Raw genomic sequence first — 15,326 nt, forward strand, 5'->3', positions numbered from 1 at the left:
AGGAAAGAGAAGGGGCCAGAACTTGCTCAGCTCAGCAGGATAAGGAGGCAGAAGACACTGGCACCGTTCCTTACAAGGCTGAGATGGTTAGCAGAAAGAGGCCCAGCTCCAGAACAGGCACACTAGCTCTCCTCTGCAGAGCTTGCACCACACCGGTGACTTGGGGCACGCTGGACTGCAATGAAGTGAGAGCCTAGGAAAGAAGTACGGAGGGAGCTGAGAACCTGCGCAAGAGACCGGCAGGTCTGCTAGTGGAAAGGGATCTGGCAAAATGCATTTTTCTCCCTGTTGCTCTCTGCTCTTAAGGGTCACATCTAACGCCACCCTGTATTTGCGCTCTTTCCTAGTGTGTCATAGTTCAGCCATTAACTCTAGCTCCATCCTTTTTCCCCCCAATTTGTTCTGAATCGATGAAGACCGCTGCAAATGGAACAGACTTCACTAGGTAGGAGACAAGTCTCCTTCCCAGATCCAGACCCCAGGCAGCACTCCTTCCTTATCTCTCTTTAAGCCAAGCTGTGAATCGCTAACAAATCCCACCCAGCTATTCGGCCAGCCATGAGAGGTCACAGCGCACCCCCTCGTACCCTCAGCCCTTTACTCCGCAGCTACAGCTTACGGCTGGACCCTGCCAGTCCATCGCGTCCCTGCTGCAAAGTGTTACCGTACAAAGGCTCCACTAGCCAATCCCTATTTTTCAGTCTTTCCTGACAAAACCCAGTACTAATTATTAAATATGTCCTAAATGGCTAGTTCTCTACTACTTAGCACTGCAGTGAAACATGCGCCTGAACAATCCCAAAGCTAAATTATTTGTCTGAACCTTACGTCTCCTCATAAATAAGACTCTACTGTGAGAAGCAGAGCAAAAAGCCTTGTAAAGCAATGTAGAAAGTAGAGCTTGCACTGTTTATGGGTTAGAAAATTTGCATTTTCTGTGGAAAAAAAAAACAATGTACAAGAGATACCTGATACAAAACCTCAAACGTAACATAATATTTATAGTCATTAGGAGCTAAGTACACACACTGAATACTAAGTACTTTAAATTGGAATGTCTCAGCACATCTAATGGCTCTCCAATTTAACTAATATTTCCCTAACAAATAGTTACAGTCCTCCTAGTTATTGAGGTGGAAGGTGAAGTCGGAGCACAATGACAGCAAAGAAAGAGATTAGCTGTTGGACACCTTTATTATTTCTCTGCCACTACCCAGGGGAAAAAAAAAAACACAACAACATTAATATATCTCAAAACACATTATCCTATTACAATGTAGTAGTATCACAAAGTAACAGCTGTGATAACCTTGATGTGCATAACACCAGAAAATAACCAAATCACATATTCAAGATAATACAATAGCTGCTGAATAAAACGACTTGCTTATTTACCTCAATCAGATAAGGAAAAAACCAAAATGCAATGTCACAACATAAGCAGAACTTTTTTTTTTTTTTTCTTTTGCAAGGGGGATAGGGAGATATCTACAAGCCCAAGGACTAAACCTACTTTATTATTAAAGAACATTTAAACATAGCTGGAAATTTACATACCACTTTGCAAACACAGACAAGAATGAAGTCCTTTGCCCTGAAAATTTTACAGTCTAAATTCAGCAAGACAAACACATGAAGGTTAACCCTTCACAAAAGCAAGGAGAAGTGGCTGAGTGACAGAAAATGCGGGCTTGCTTTAAACAGCCAAGTATAAAAAGAAGAGAGGCAAGAACTGTTCCATAAAGGGCAGAAGTTGAACATTTTATGTGGCTAAAAGCAATGTCAAGTGGAACAAGGAAACAGGTAAGAGACTGAAGTTAGTGCACTGGAATGAGGGACAATGGGGTGGGGGAGGAGGTAATTTTGTGGGTGCTCCATGTAGAATGTAGAAAGATCATCTGGGGTCACTTAATTCAGTACCCTACTCCTGGCTGTGGTCAGAGCAGATACTCCTCAGAATAGGCAACTGTGGCCACTACCTGCAGTCCATTCCCCTTGTACTCCTGCAGCATCCACAGCCACTGGATTACGGGTGCTAAAGGGTGCATCCCTGACTTTCCTCTTTGTGTTTCTTTATGGACCTGTTGCCCATGAATTTGTTCAACCCATCTTTTGAGTGTCGTGATACTATCTGCCTCTACAATCTCCTGCAGGAACAGCTTCCAGAACTCCACTGCCTACTGGGTAGAAGAACTTAATCTGTTCTAAAAAGAACCCTGAACAGTTTCAGTTACCATCTCTGTTTCGAGTATTACAGAATGTACTGAATAACGCTCTTGCCATGCTTCTCTTCCAGTTGCTACAAAAGCAAGGTGTGCTCTTTTGGGAGATGCAGGTTCACAGGGCCATCATCAAATTAAATTTGCAACTTCCTATCTTTAATACTAGTCTACTTGATTGCGATTGACTGACTTTGAAGTGATTTTTGAACTTTCCTACCCTTTTTGCTTGCTTACTTGTTTCTCTCCCCTGCTTCTGCCTGCTGCCTCCATTTCCACCTCTGCCTTTCTCTCCCTCTGCTCCTTCCTTGCTATTGCTCCCCCAATTTTCTTCTTCCACTCCTCACATCTCGCTCATGCACTTCTAGGAGGACAAACCATGGCTCAAGAGCCACATGTGGCTCATCCAGTAGTTCAAGCAGGCCTGCAAAGATACGGTTGGGCACCTGTTATGTGTATTCTTCAAGGTATCGTAGGTTGTGCCTTCTTGATTTACAGAGCACTGTAAACAGTGTAAGACTGTATAAATGCATTGACTTTATTGCTATATGAATATTTTGCCTCCCAGGTGGGGTGTAATCAAGCAGCCCAGCAAAAACTATTGTTGCGGCTTGCATGCTTACCTGATTTTAAAATTCACTCATGCCCAAGATGAGGTTGGCCCATAGATGGCCCTCCCCATTCATTCTGGAGGAGGATGCCCTGTCTATTCTGCTCCTTAGAGAAGGCAATAAGAAAGTGGAACTAAATTGCTGGAGCAGATGAAGAATCAGTCTGTCTCCGCTTCCACCTTTGCGGCAACCGTTTCAGCAACCAGTGCAAAATTGCCTCTGCTACCCTGATGGGCCATCTCTCTCTGATGCCCCTTACAGTCACCATTAACACCTTGCACAATCTTGCTGTCCATAGAAATGTAACACCCTTCTGCCTCGAGTTTTATGTCCTTTTCCATTCCTCAACTGCAACTCATTCATTCTCTCAGTCTCACCAATGCCTGCAATTTGATTAACCTCATAAGGGGGGTGAGGGAATGAAAAAAAATTGGAAAAATGTTATTCTAAAGAAAGTATTAAAATTTCCCTAGCGACTTCAATCCTGGGATGCAACTAAAAGACATGCAGTAGGGCAGCTGAAGGCCTGATACTAGTTACATTCAAAACCTAGATCTCCTAGGTCACCCTTGTCGCTACTATACATCTTCTTGCTCGATTTCCTAGATCACAACGGTGCTGTTGAAGTTCGATTTGAAGTAGGAAAGAAAGCACTGCCATAGCTTTAATGCAATGGAGAACTCCAGTCAGATTCATGACATTTTGAGATTTTATTTGGCACAGCTATTTAAAGTCTTCAGTCTTTTCTCTCTCTCCCGCAGACCCCCAAGCATAAGTAAGCATAAATACTTCTATCAGAAGCCAAAGCACTACAAAAATGTGATGAGATTCTCAAATTGAGAATTACCCCATCAAAAACAAAACTAGACAATTCTTATTGATAAACTACTTACAGGGAAGTCAGGGAGGACACCAGCTATAAAAGCTTGCATGCATCACTTAATTTATCTCCTTTAAAAAGGTTACCAAGACATACGGGAAATAATGTGCAAATATAGTATTACAACAATCAGTTTGATTGATCAGAAACTTCTGATGAAACGACCTTTTGCGGTCTACTACAGTATTGATATAATCCCTTTAAAACTATGTTACTACAACAGTGTGCATTTTAGCAATCTTTCAAAACCATCTGCAACAGTTAAACCCTGCTTTCATTAAATATATTGCACCTTCTCCACCATTTACAGGCCACTTCTCAGAGCAGTCTACACTTGTTCAGAATACAAAATAACACATTGAAACTTTCTAGAAATTCTCCACTTGAAAATTTCAAACATATGGCAGATCCGGAACAGTCATCACCTAAATTAGCACCTTAAAATTTCAGTGAAGATATTCAAGCTGCATGTAAAACCTTTGAGACAGTTACCTTGACAGGCTTCCTTGTATAACAATAGCTACTGCCCTGAAGCTTTGCTGTTGTTTCCAAGAACTCTGACAACGTTTTGCATCCATACTAGAAGTATTTTTCTTCTTTTCGTTAATTCATCTATTGTGAAAAGACACCTTCGACTCTAGAATTAATTTTTAATGGTTACGGGCCTTTTCACTCCAGTGTGCAATTCTCTGTTGGATCCTAGGCATCAAAAGAAAGAAAGAAAGAAAGAAAGAAAGAAAGAAAAGACCCACAGACCCCTCTCCTGGCTTCTCCTTAATAGGCACTGGAATTAGCTTCAGTGGCAAAAATCTATTGCTCAGATACCCACAGCAGAAACAGCATTAAATATTAGCAGTCCACCTGCCCTGGGAAGGACCAGCCCTCTAGCCCACAGCACCTACCACTGCCTTTACAATTCTCAGTACCAGTTCAAGATTGTTTCGGTGAGTCCAGCAGCTCCAGAGGGAAAGGTGAGAAATGCAGTTCTCTAATCTCTTCAATAATTGTTTACACTGATACAAAGAAAGTGCACAATGCATCTAACTAACATGCTGATTTGGTTTACACTCACTTTTGACTCTAAAAGTTGAAGCCCCTGGAGGAATCAGAGGAATCAAGCCCTGAATTCTGCACTGATTCACAGAAATACAGAAGCAAAGAAATTTAACAGGACTCTACATCATTAATTGTACAGACTCTATAATCCAATTACTTTGTATTTTCTCTTAAACAAATGAACTGCCAAAACTTGTCCTGGACCCAGTTCTCAAAACAGCTCAACTTCATCTTACCTGATCTATATTTTCAGTTGTGAAATCATGGAAGAGATTGGAGGGAGTGTGGGAAATCAAACACCACATTTGCCCTGAGCTACAATCTGCATGCCCCATTCTCCTTTTCTCCCCCGCTTCCCATCCCAGGGAGTCCAAGTTAATGAAGAACAGAACATTGCATTTTGGATGTTGCAGTTAAGCATACAGATCTGTGATTTATTCCCCTGGTAATGTCAATTAGCCCCTCATGCACAGAAAATATGTATTAAATGCACTGTAGTAACCATGACACTTTCCACAAATGCCTTGGAGGACCAACTGCATGTTGCTGAAATTTGCAAATTGGCAAGAGAAACAAGAAAACCCCTCTGAATTCCAGAGTGTACAGTGTTTATTTTGACAGTTGTACTTTATTTATAGTACTTGACAATACATTTTCTCTAGTTCATCTCGTAAAATAACTAAGGCAGCATTTAGACCTCCACTGTTAAGCCTCAGAGGGAAAAATGAGCCTAAACTTATTCCATTCAAATAAATGTACAGATTGGCAAGATTCTACTATAATGACTAAATTAAATCATTAATTTAACTTAAAGCACTTTCTTTGGTGGAGAAAGCATTGCCCTTAACTTTGTATGTGGTTGTGCAAGTCTGCACAGATGTGCCATAATCTCTTAGCACATTCACGTAAAGCGGTATCTTCTTCTTGTTTAGCACATTAAATACTTTCAGGGAGATGCCGAATGGAAGGCCGGTCCGTCATGTACAACTACAGAAGAGTGCAGGCAGAGGCTGCAGAAGTTTCACTATGCACTAACTCATCAATAACCTTAATCCACCGACACAGCTTGGACTGGTGGAGGTGAGCTCGGTCTCCATTCGCAGAACAAACCCTTTCGACAGCGGGGCCAAAGTTAACGTCTTGTCAGGCGGCATCTTACCAGCTCTCAAGACCAAGCCATTCTTCAGAAAGCACAAAGCTCTCTGTCACTAGCAACCTGCCCTTGCTGAAATCCTCAAACACAAAACCGTCCCCCATCACTTTCTCAACCCCCTAGACTAGCCAGTTCTCCATGGATCATTTTGTCTTCATATAAAAAGACAAGATAGATTCAAGCCCTTAAAGTATAAATACTCCACACACAGTGTTTTCCATTTATGCCTATAAAGTACCGTACACGTACGCTGAATATTTCTTAAAACAAAACCAGACACATAACCTGCTGCTATACACATATCCAATATAAAAATCTAGACAAGCAGAGCTGGAATACAACAGAAACAAAACCAAATTAAAGGCTGCATAACCAAGAGGAAATATTAGAGTTTGTCAGATAAAACATATACGCAGAATCATAAACACAGTTGCACAGTGCCCTCCAAGGGCAGCAAAGCTGAAAGTCAAATAATAAAATTAAGTGGTGTACAAGAGACAGTGCACAGAAGGGATTTCAATCCTCTTTGTTCTTAGCCATGATACAATTTCACAGCCGCTCTCAAGATTCATCGTTCCGATGTTTGGCATGCAAGAGCACAGAATGCAGTTCATTTGGGAATTACTGAGCCAGGATGAGCCAAACAAAATCTACCACAGCATCACCCAGCTCCTGCCACAGCATCGGAGCAGCCTGGCCATCAAAACATTTCTGATTTTTAAAGGGAGCCAATAAATAAAAGCAGGAGTATCTTCAGAAAGGTGAATTCCTGTAATATTAACTAATCAATCCACAGTAAAGAAGCTGCTCCTGTGCAGCTATTGTCTGAGTACGTCAGGCAGAGGACTTCGCCTGCAGGAGCTGCTACCTGCACATACTTCAAATTCACCGAGTGTAGAAATGGTATTATTTTTATGGTTTGCAAGCTAGACCATACACAGCTGCAGAGGATCTCTAAATTAGTTAATACACCGTTTCAAAAGGAAGAGTTATTTCTCCAGGGATCATGTGCCAAACAAAGGGGGGAGGGAATGCTGAAGCACTGGTAGTTTATACGACAAAAGATATTTTTCAGCTACACACAGCACTAATTACGAAGGTCCTTCCTATCCTACGGCTGGAAACTTCTCACAAAAAACACTCCCATTTTGGAGAAACAACACGAGGGGAAAAAGAAAAAAAAAGTGCTAAACCCACTTTTGTAAGCTGCTAATTTTCCTTTAACATGATCTGCATTTTTTATTTCTACAAGGAAGTAAAACCCAGTAGTTGTGTTATTCTTGATGTAATAATTTGAGTGTGCACATTAAAAAAAAAAAAATCATACCAAAATTAAGCTTTTTAATTACAAAATTAAGACCAGCAAGTTTATGCTAGAATACGGCTATGTTCAGGAAGGACTATTCCACACAGGAAAATAATAAAAACAACACTGATATTGTAGTTTAAACAGTGACAATCCATCCTTAGACAATACACTAGATTTAAAAGCAAAAGCACTTAAAGCATTATTGGAGTTGGAGGTATTTAGAAAATACATTTGCAAAAAATTACAAGCACCGTAAAACCAAATGTAATCAAAACAAATGCCAGACTTTCATGGTATGTAGATAAAATATATTAATTATAATATGAAACTACTGAGTTCAAAACTGCCTCTGAGCCACACATTTTCTGCAGACTTCTCTCTAGCCAAGAAATCTTAATTCCACATTGCAAAGTTTTGAAAACTATGAATACTCTACACATTACAGTGGAGAGCATTTCTCCCTACCATCTATACTAAGACATATATTTATTAAGTGCTGACAGTTAACTTTCACAAGACTCTCAGGGAGATCTGGTCCTTATTCTGTGAATTTACAAAAACTGGGCTGAAGGAGCCAGGAAACACAACTGTATTTTATTATTATTTAAATAATGAATCTGTGATAGCATTTTACTCTGAAGCGATGGTAAGGCTTGCAGGCAAATGCCTCCTTCAGTAAAGGTTTGAAAATTTTTGTTTAAATAACAGCTGGTCTGGCCTATATGGACTTAAATGAGCCATGTGGAGACAAACTTGTTTCAGTTTGGGTAAGAAAGATTAAAAAACATTAATTCTAGTTAATATCCATTTTGGTCCCTCTACACAGATGGGAAAAATAACACTAAATTACCATGCTTACATACAGTCAATACCAGACACCCAATAAAGCACAAATTCAAAGCCCTGCTCATAACGCAACCGATGCACACAGTTCCAGCAGAACAGCTCAGCTGCCAGTTAGTCTGAAACAAAAGGAGATTTACATTCATTTCTCCACTTTGCCACAGACTTCCTGCATGACCTTGGACAAGTCACTCGGTTTTTGTGTGCTGCAACTCCCCATTCCTAAAATGGGGAAAAACATTTATTTCATAAGTTCACAGCAATAAGCAGATTTACTATCAGGAGAAGCTTCGATACAGAGGTCAAATAAATAACATAAAGAGAATAAACAGTAGTTAAAGCTTTAATTAACTTCTGTTAAAGCTTTGGAAACTTCGTCACAGTGACAGAAGGAAAGTTTTGGCACAAACATCACGTCTGCCTATGTAGCAAGATGGAACCGTATTTTGACATCTGCAGACAGTCACGGACGCAGACTTCCACGACCCAAAGCAAAGACATGACATACTCCTCTGTCACCAACATATACAGAAGACCAAAACTCACAAGTCTCTGCGTACCTCCTCTAAGTTCTAAAACAAGAGCTATAACCTTCTGATATAATACAAAGTAGGAGAAGAAATCACCAGGCATTCTCTTAAAGAATTTAAAACACTTTAGGTCTAAACAGTTATTCTCCAATTCATATTAACCACTAACCACCTTTTGAACTTGAAAGCCTCACTTAACTTTCCTAACTTAGTATTAATGATCAGAGGTCAAATCATCTTGCAGACATTCAAGATCTCTAGAGCACCAGCCTACCGAAAACGATGAAGAGGACTAAGAACCATTCAAAAGCAGCCAAACGCCACACATGCATTACACTAGGACACTTATGAGGACAGAACTGCCTCCATCAGGAACCCACAAATTTGTGACATGTATTAAATATATATTTCTAGAAAAAGTCTTCAAGTCCAAAAATCTATTTTTTGAATGCAGGCCAAACGTAGACTGCATTTCCATGCACATATTCTGCACCTCTGTACAAGTAACTTTACTAGTCCACGTAAAACCAAAATCACAGCCTGGGGAGGGAGACATGAGGGGCAAAGGGACTACAAGAGATGATGAAGCAGTTAATGGGAGATGAGCACAAGTAAGCATTTGGGGGACTCAGGCAAGCTATGGAAAACCAGAAGCAAGGAAACTACTGAGGGGAGAGGAAATTCTGGGATAAACTTCCCCTCATATTACCCACATATGTGTAAAACCCACACAGCTGCTCAATCACAGGGTGTTGAGTGTGCTTGGGGGTTTTTTTTGTTTGTTTTAGTGTTTGTTTTTTTTTTTTTTAAACAGATGATTTGTGGGTTACACATGAAAATACGGTCACTGCAAGCTACAAAAATAAAAATGAAACTCATTTGTTTTTAAGTTATTTTGTTTGAAATATCAAATGGTTTTCATTATTTGTAATTGCATCTTATATGTGGTGTTTTATAAGAAGAAAAATAAAACAGTTCTTACTCAAAATCATTTACAACCTAAAGCTTTTTCTTTCAATATGCAGAGCTGCTCTGGGATGTGTTAAATATCTTGAACTCCCATTACTGCAGTAAGACTAGAAGAAGAACAGCACTTTGCAACGAGCCCAAAAATTAAAGCACAGCCAACAATGAACTGCTATCAAACACCAGGCACAGCACAGAAGAGGGGACTATACAAAGACGGTGGTGAGGGGTGTAAGAACAAACGTCTAGTAGAAAAAAAGAATATGACATTTCCAACATAACATGGGATACAGTTTTGGACGCACATTTTCAAATGTGACTTCTGTGACTTTGGCACCCCTGAATTTGACAGCAGAATAGGCAGTACCTGGTATTCTATATAGCCTCCTGAATATGTAAGTTTTGAGATTAGTCTTGCAGCAGAGTGAGATGCCTAAAAGGACTGCCCTCCCCTCCAGCGACACCTGAAAAAAGTGTGCAGAGGCACAAAGGCAGGAGAGAGATGAGGGGCTGGAGGTCAGAGGAAAGGTGATGATAAGCAAGGTCATGAAGGCAGGAAATTGAAACCAAGTTCTGGAACTACATATTTAATACCTCCCTCACAGCATGTTAATAACATTCATACGAAGGAAAAAAAAAAATAAAGGAAAGCAGTGACACTGTTAGCAGGCTTCCCCAGAGCAAATTTTGGCAACCTTAAACATCACGCAGCAACCAGAGTCTCTCACTTGCTTAATCTCCTCACACTCACAGATTGACTATTTCTATTTCTTTTTCCATAAGAGGTGAACTTTCCCCGTAACTGCGATAGCTGAAACTCATCTCACTGGTGTGGCAATCGGCACCTGCCCACCCATCTACAAACCAGCTGCTACAGAAGCAAACTCCCAGTGCTTGACTGTGCAACTGGAACCTCATTAAGCCATAAGCAGAGCTGTTCTCCTTCGCTCTCAGCACTACCTTTACTGAAGTAGGATGACTTCACCCCAAGATGAGCAATACCAAAACTCCTTTGGTCTCACACACACACGAACCCGTCCACTCACGTTTTCTTACCTATCAACATATTAAGAGACAGTAACAATTACACCAGCTTCCTGTATTATTTGCAAGAGTTGCCAGTCTCCACTGTCACTCATCTGAAGGTCGGAAGGAATGCAGAATACTTGTAATTGCATTACAGGTGAAGATTAATCATCATTACTTGTACTATGAACTAATTTTTACCATTAGAAATGTTTATAAAGGCTGAAAGAACAAAAACTTATTATGTGGGTCTTGAAGTGCATTATCCTCAGTGGTCTACGTAATTAAAAAAAGAAAAAATCACAACTATATTCTCTTTTGAGAGGTAGTCTACTAGCTTGTCTTTACCTGTGAATGATGCCAACTGAAACAAGGACAAATTATGGTTCTAATATTATTTACACAAACCTTCAGATGAAGCCTGCAATCTGACATACTCATACACTACCACAACTTTCGGACAGATTTGCAAATTTCAGACTGGAGTCTCAGCACCTTGAGCATCCAGACTCAGTTATCTTACAGAGCAAGCCACAGTGCCTTTCTGAGCTATGCTTCTGGGTTTTTTTCCCCATGAAAATCAGGATATGGTGGGAGGAGGAGGGGAAGGCATGTGGATTTAATCCTGACACAGAGCCAGGACGCAGACAGGACACACACCTCCAGCCCAAGAGCTGGAAGCTCTTGTAATATTCAGGTAGTCGTTACTGTCACTAGAACAGTATTGTCATGGCTCACCAGTTATCTTCCAAACAGCACAAAAATCCTAGTATCAGCCTAGACCTCTGCTCACATGCCTCATCCCACCCCTCCTTTCACTAATTATGATCCTTGGGACTGGTACTGAAAGAGCAGCTCTGGACCTGTCAGGCTGACTCTTGCACTAATGCCACCCTGCAGACTAACAGCGGCAAAAAGCTTCAATGATAAGGTTTACATGCATTTGTGGAGACAACTTAAGACCAACTTAAATAGTTATTTATAAACAGAATTTTCTCTGATTTCTGCTATTACCAACATCAAAAGGCCTCAAACCTCAGCCACAGCAAGAAAACAGGAACAGAGTTGTGCCTTGGCAACTACAGCGAACACAGACCAGACCAAAAGCAACTTTCCTCTCGAATGAGCAAGCACAACCAAAGATGTTACACTACTACTGTCTCCTCTCCAAATGCAAAGAGGCTCTGGCCACCATGCAATGAACCAAATCAACCTGCAAGATGTTTTAAACAAACCATACAAGTTTCTAAAACAAAAACAAACACAAACTGCTCTATAAAGGGCAACAGAATATCCCTGCTTGTAATTTCATCAGCCAACACGTGTGCTCTTGTAGGGCACCCACTGAGTGATAAATTCACGCTTCTCTTCCACTGTAAGTTACTGCTCACAACAGAACTCTCTGAGCTAAAAAGCTTGTAGCATTTTACTATTCTCTGCTTCCTTGGCAGGATTCTTATTTATGTAAGATCAGTGCAGTCAGGCATTAGATTTATAAACCAGAAAAAACAAACAAGGAGAAAGTTTTCACACTCCTCTTTATAGGCCAGTTTTGGAAACATACACACAAAGCAGTATAACAGATTGAAATGCAATTGTTAAAAAACAAAACCAAAACAAGCCCCAAAACAAAGAGAAAACTCATATAAAAACACATATAATCTCTGGACCCCTCCCACCCAACCTATTCAATGTCATCCAAGCATTCACAAAAGTACTGTCAGCCACCTAAATAGCCATTCCTCTGCTCTGTCCAGAGCATCTGAGGACAGTTACAACACACACAAGCACACTTCAGCCCCTCACCTTTCCCCACCCTCCTCAGGGAAGGAATCGACACCAACCTGCAGTTGGGAGGTGGATCTAAGGTGATGTCAGCCAGTTCCTTCTGAATCCTGTGGCAATAAAAGCGAGAAGGAACAAAGGTAAATCACTGTGTGGGATAGCAGTTAACACATACGCCTTACATACTGTCACTGTGAATATGCAACACTACAGAAGAGAGAGGCACTCTCAGCTGCAGCCTCCCACCAGTCCAAACACACCAAGCAGGACAGGCATCCTGTCACAGAGATGGGCAGAGGCGCAGACAGGCACTGCACGCTGAACCCAGGCAGGTGCACTGCTGTATGCTCCCATAAAGGTGCCAACCACACAGGGGCAGCGGAAAAGACTGTCCACTTTACTGTGCCAACCAGTCCGTAAACGAGGGAAACCCTCAGCAAACGTGATGCACCAAGCGCTAGGAGGAAACTGCAATCTGAAAAGGAATTTTGTCCTGCTGGATTGAGAGAAAGTCATTGCCAAATTAGCTCCCTCCCTCTCCCCCCGCAGCTTCCCATCACCATCCGGAGAAAAAAAACACCAGCCCCAAGGGAGTGGAAAACTGCACTATTTCCAAGGACGCTTAAAGGAAGGTGGGTATCTATTTCCGAGGCTCCTGTACATTCCTGCCACCTTCAATTCTCCCCTCTTCACCCTCAAGAGCCACACAACATCCCCATGTCCCCTCCCTCAGGACTCCAGACACTCCTTCTCTTCACCACATTCAGACAACACCCTGTCCTCCCTGCCCAGACTATTCTGGGCTCACGCTGCTTTTGCCACAAAACGCCCAACCAGCTATCATCCTCTTCCCTGGAGTCCCATTACTGTCACTCAGGCTTCCCCTCCAGATTTCCCCACCCAGCACTCAGTCTGCCTCCCTTCTCCTTTAAACTCAGCCAGCATCTTCTGCCTCTCTTCCCCTTGTCGTACGTGAGAACCACAGCCTTTTCATATTAGCCAGTTTACAATCTTCTTTTTTAAATAGTTACGGGCATGACACGTAAACACCGCTTGCCACTATCCATGTCAGTTTGCCATGGAAACCTGCTGAGTGGAGATCTGGAATAACCAAACTGCCTAAATTCTACAAAGCCACAGAGAACTCACTTGCAACGACAGAGCATTTGCATAAAACCCCAGTCAATTCTGACACCTACAGATTCAACCTCTCTGTGCTGCTTGGCAAAGCTGTTCACTGAGATGGTTTATCATTCTTACTGAAGTACTGCAAGTTTGCTTGAAAACTTCCATTTGTCAGCTTAGGTCCCTGGAGCAGAATGGTGCTGAATTCAGGTGAAACACAGAATAACAAAGGGTAACAATTTGGGTTTTTTAAAAAAGCGAGTGGCTCCAAGAGTATGTCCAGGTGAAGGAAACTCACGTAGCTGTTATGGAATTACTATTCTATACTGGCATCTCTCGCCCATGTAGACATTATTCTGGAATAAAAATGATTTCATTCTCAAACAAAACAAAAAAAACCCAACCCACCCTGTGCCATGAGCAAAGACTCTTTTATAGCAGAATGTCCACAAGTGGACTTGCTGTAGATTATTTATTCTAGTCAACATCCAATCACACACAGAAAATTCAATATAAGTGATGAGCAGACAGAAAAACAGCAATATATTTGGTGGAAAAGATTTGGGGCCACATTACACCACTTGCACTGTAATGTACTCCCCCAATGCAAGCAAACTCAAAACTCTTCACAAACATTAATTAATCCCAAAAGCAGTCCTGGAAAGAAAAAAAAAAGCTACTCTAGATCAATCTCAGCTTACAGAGAGGGGAAACCGATGTTGAAATGCAATGCCTTACTCAGGACCACGCACCCTCCAGTACACCTTAATTGCAGAGAAGGAATTAAGGTCCTACGTGCCAATCCTACACCATCCCTATAACTGATGCTAATAAGGAAAGAGACAGCAAAAATAATTGAGGGACAGAATAAAAGCCCGGAGGAAGAAAAGACAGGAAAATATTTGGGATGCAACAGAGGAAGAAGCAGGAAGAGACACCAGAGAGCAGTGAAGTTGGGCACTCACCACACAGATGCAGAGAAAAGTGAGACAATGGCAGCTTCATGTAGAAAGGTTGAGCATAAGGGCTAGAGATGAGGAATGGGAGCAGTGGGGGAATGGAGCAAAATGAGGAAGGAGCGAGGATGCAGTGAATCAGTGAGAAAACTGACTGCAGCCTCACCTCTTGGCACTGGTAGATAGCAGCTTAGAGTTTTTACTCATGCTGACTTTGCTTTCCTTCTTCTTAGGCGTGCTTGTCTCTTTCTCTGTCTGTTGGTTGGAGGATGAAGATGAGGAGGAGCTGGTGCTGGCCCTCGAATCGTCATCCGACATAGCGACCCCCCCACCACACACCCCAACCTGGAGAGGAGACACCATGGGGCGTGGGGAACAAACAGTGAACACAAACACACACAGAGAAAGGCTGCTGACAATCTCGCTCTGTGTTTGGGTCATGCTCCTTTTAAAGGATCCTCATGTCTCCCTCTCCTCTTCAGGCCGTAGTCGAAGCAGGAGGAGTGGTAGCCTCCCCTGCGAGGAGCAGGGGGAAAGGGACTTTTAAAGCTTCCTCTCAAAAAGCAAGTGCGAAAGGAGAGGAGACTGGAATGAGGACGACTGTGAGGATCAGGGAAGCTCAAAGCAATTCCTTCTAATCTCCCCCAAACTGCATGCACAGGGGGAGCCATCACCCCCCACCACTGCCCAGCCTAGGGGTGTAGGAGATAAAAATGGAACAGCTCCGGTCCCTTGGGTTCCCGGGAGGCACGTGGGGGAGGCGGGAGGGACGGGGCTGGGGGGGTGACCCTCGCCAGCACTAAAATGTAAGTGGGGCATCACTGGCAACAGGGGGGAGACCCCGAGGGGAGATCTGTGACCTGCGGT

At 42.1% G+C, this 15,326-nt stretch overlaps 1 protein-coding gene across 1 annotated transcript in view; it reads right to left on the bottom strand.

Moving 5' to 3' along the window:
- LOC104617387 (ubiquitin-conjugating enzyme E2 E1) overlaps positions 1-14,777 on the bottom strand; it is a gene marked incomplete at its 3' end in the record, with an annotated part of 35,481 nt that extends 20,704 nt beyond the window's left edge. The window contains exons 1-2 of the mRNA XM_010282699.1: positions 14,626-14,777; positions 12,438-12,488 (exon numbers count right to left, since the gene is read on the bottom strand). Coding sequence (XP_010281001.1) covers positions 12,438-12,488; positions 14,626-14,777 — 203 coding nt within the window. The remainder of the gene's footprint in view (positions 1-12,437; positions 12,489-14,625) is intronic.
- Between the last annotated feature and the right edge of the window lie 549 nt (positions 14,778-15,326).

This window comes from Phaethon lepturus, unplaced genomic scaffold, assembly GCF_000687285.1.
Source record: "Phaethon lepturus isolate BGI_N335 unplaced genomic scaffold, ASM68728v1 scaffold2622, whole genome shotgun sequence".
In the NCBI taxonomy this organism is placed as follows: domain Eukaryota; kingdom Metazoa; phylum Chordata; class Aves; order Phaethontiformes; family Phaethontidae; genus Phaethon; species Phaethon lepturus.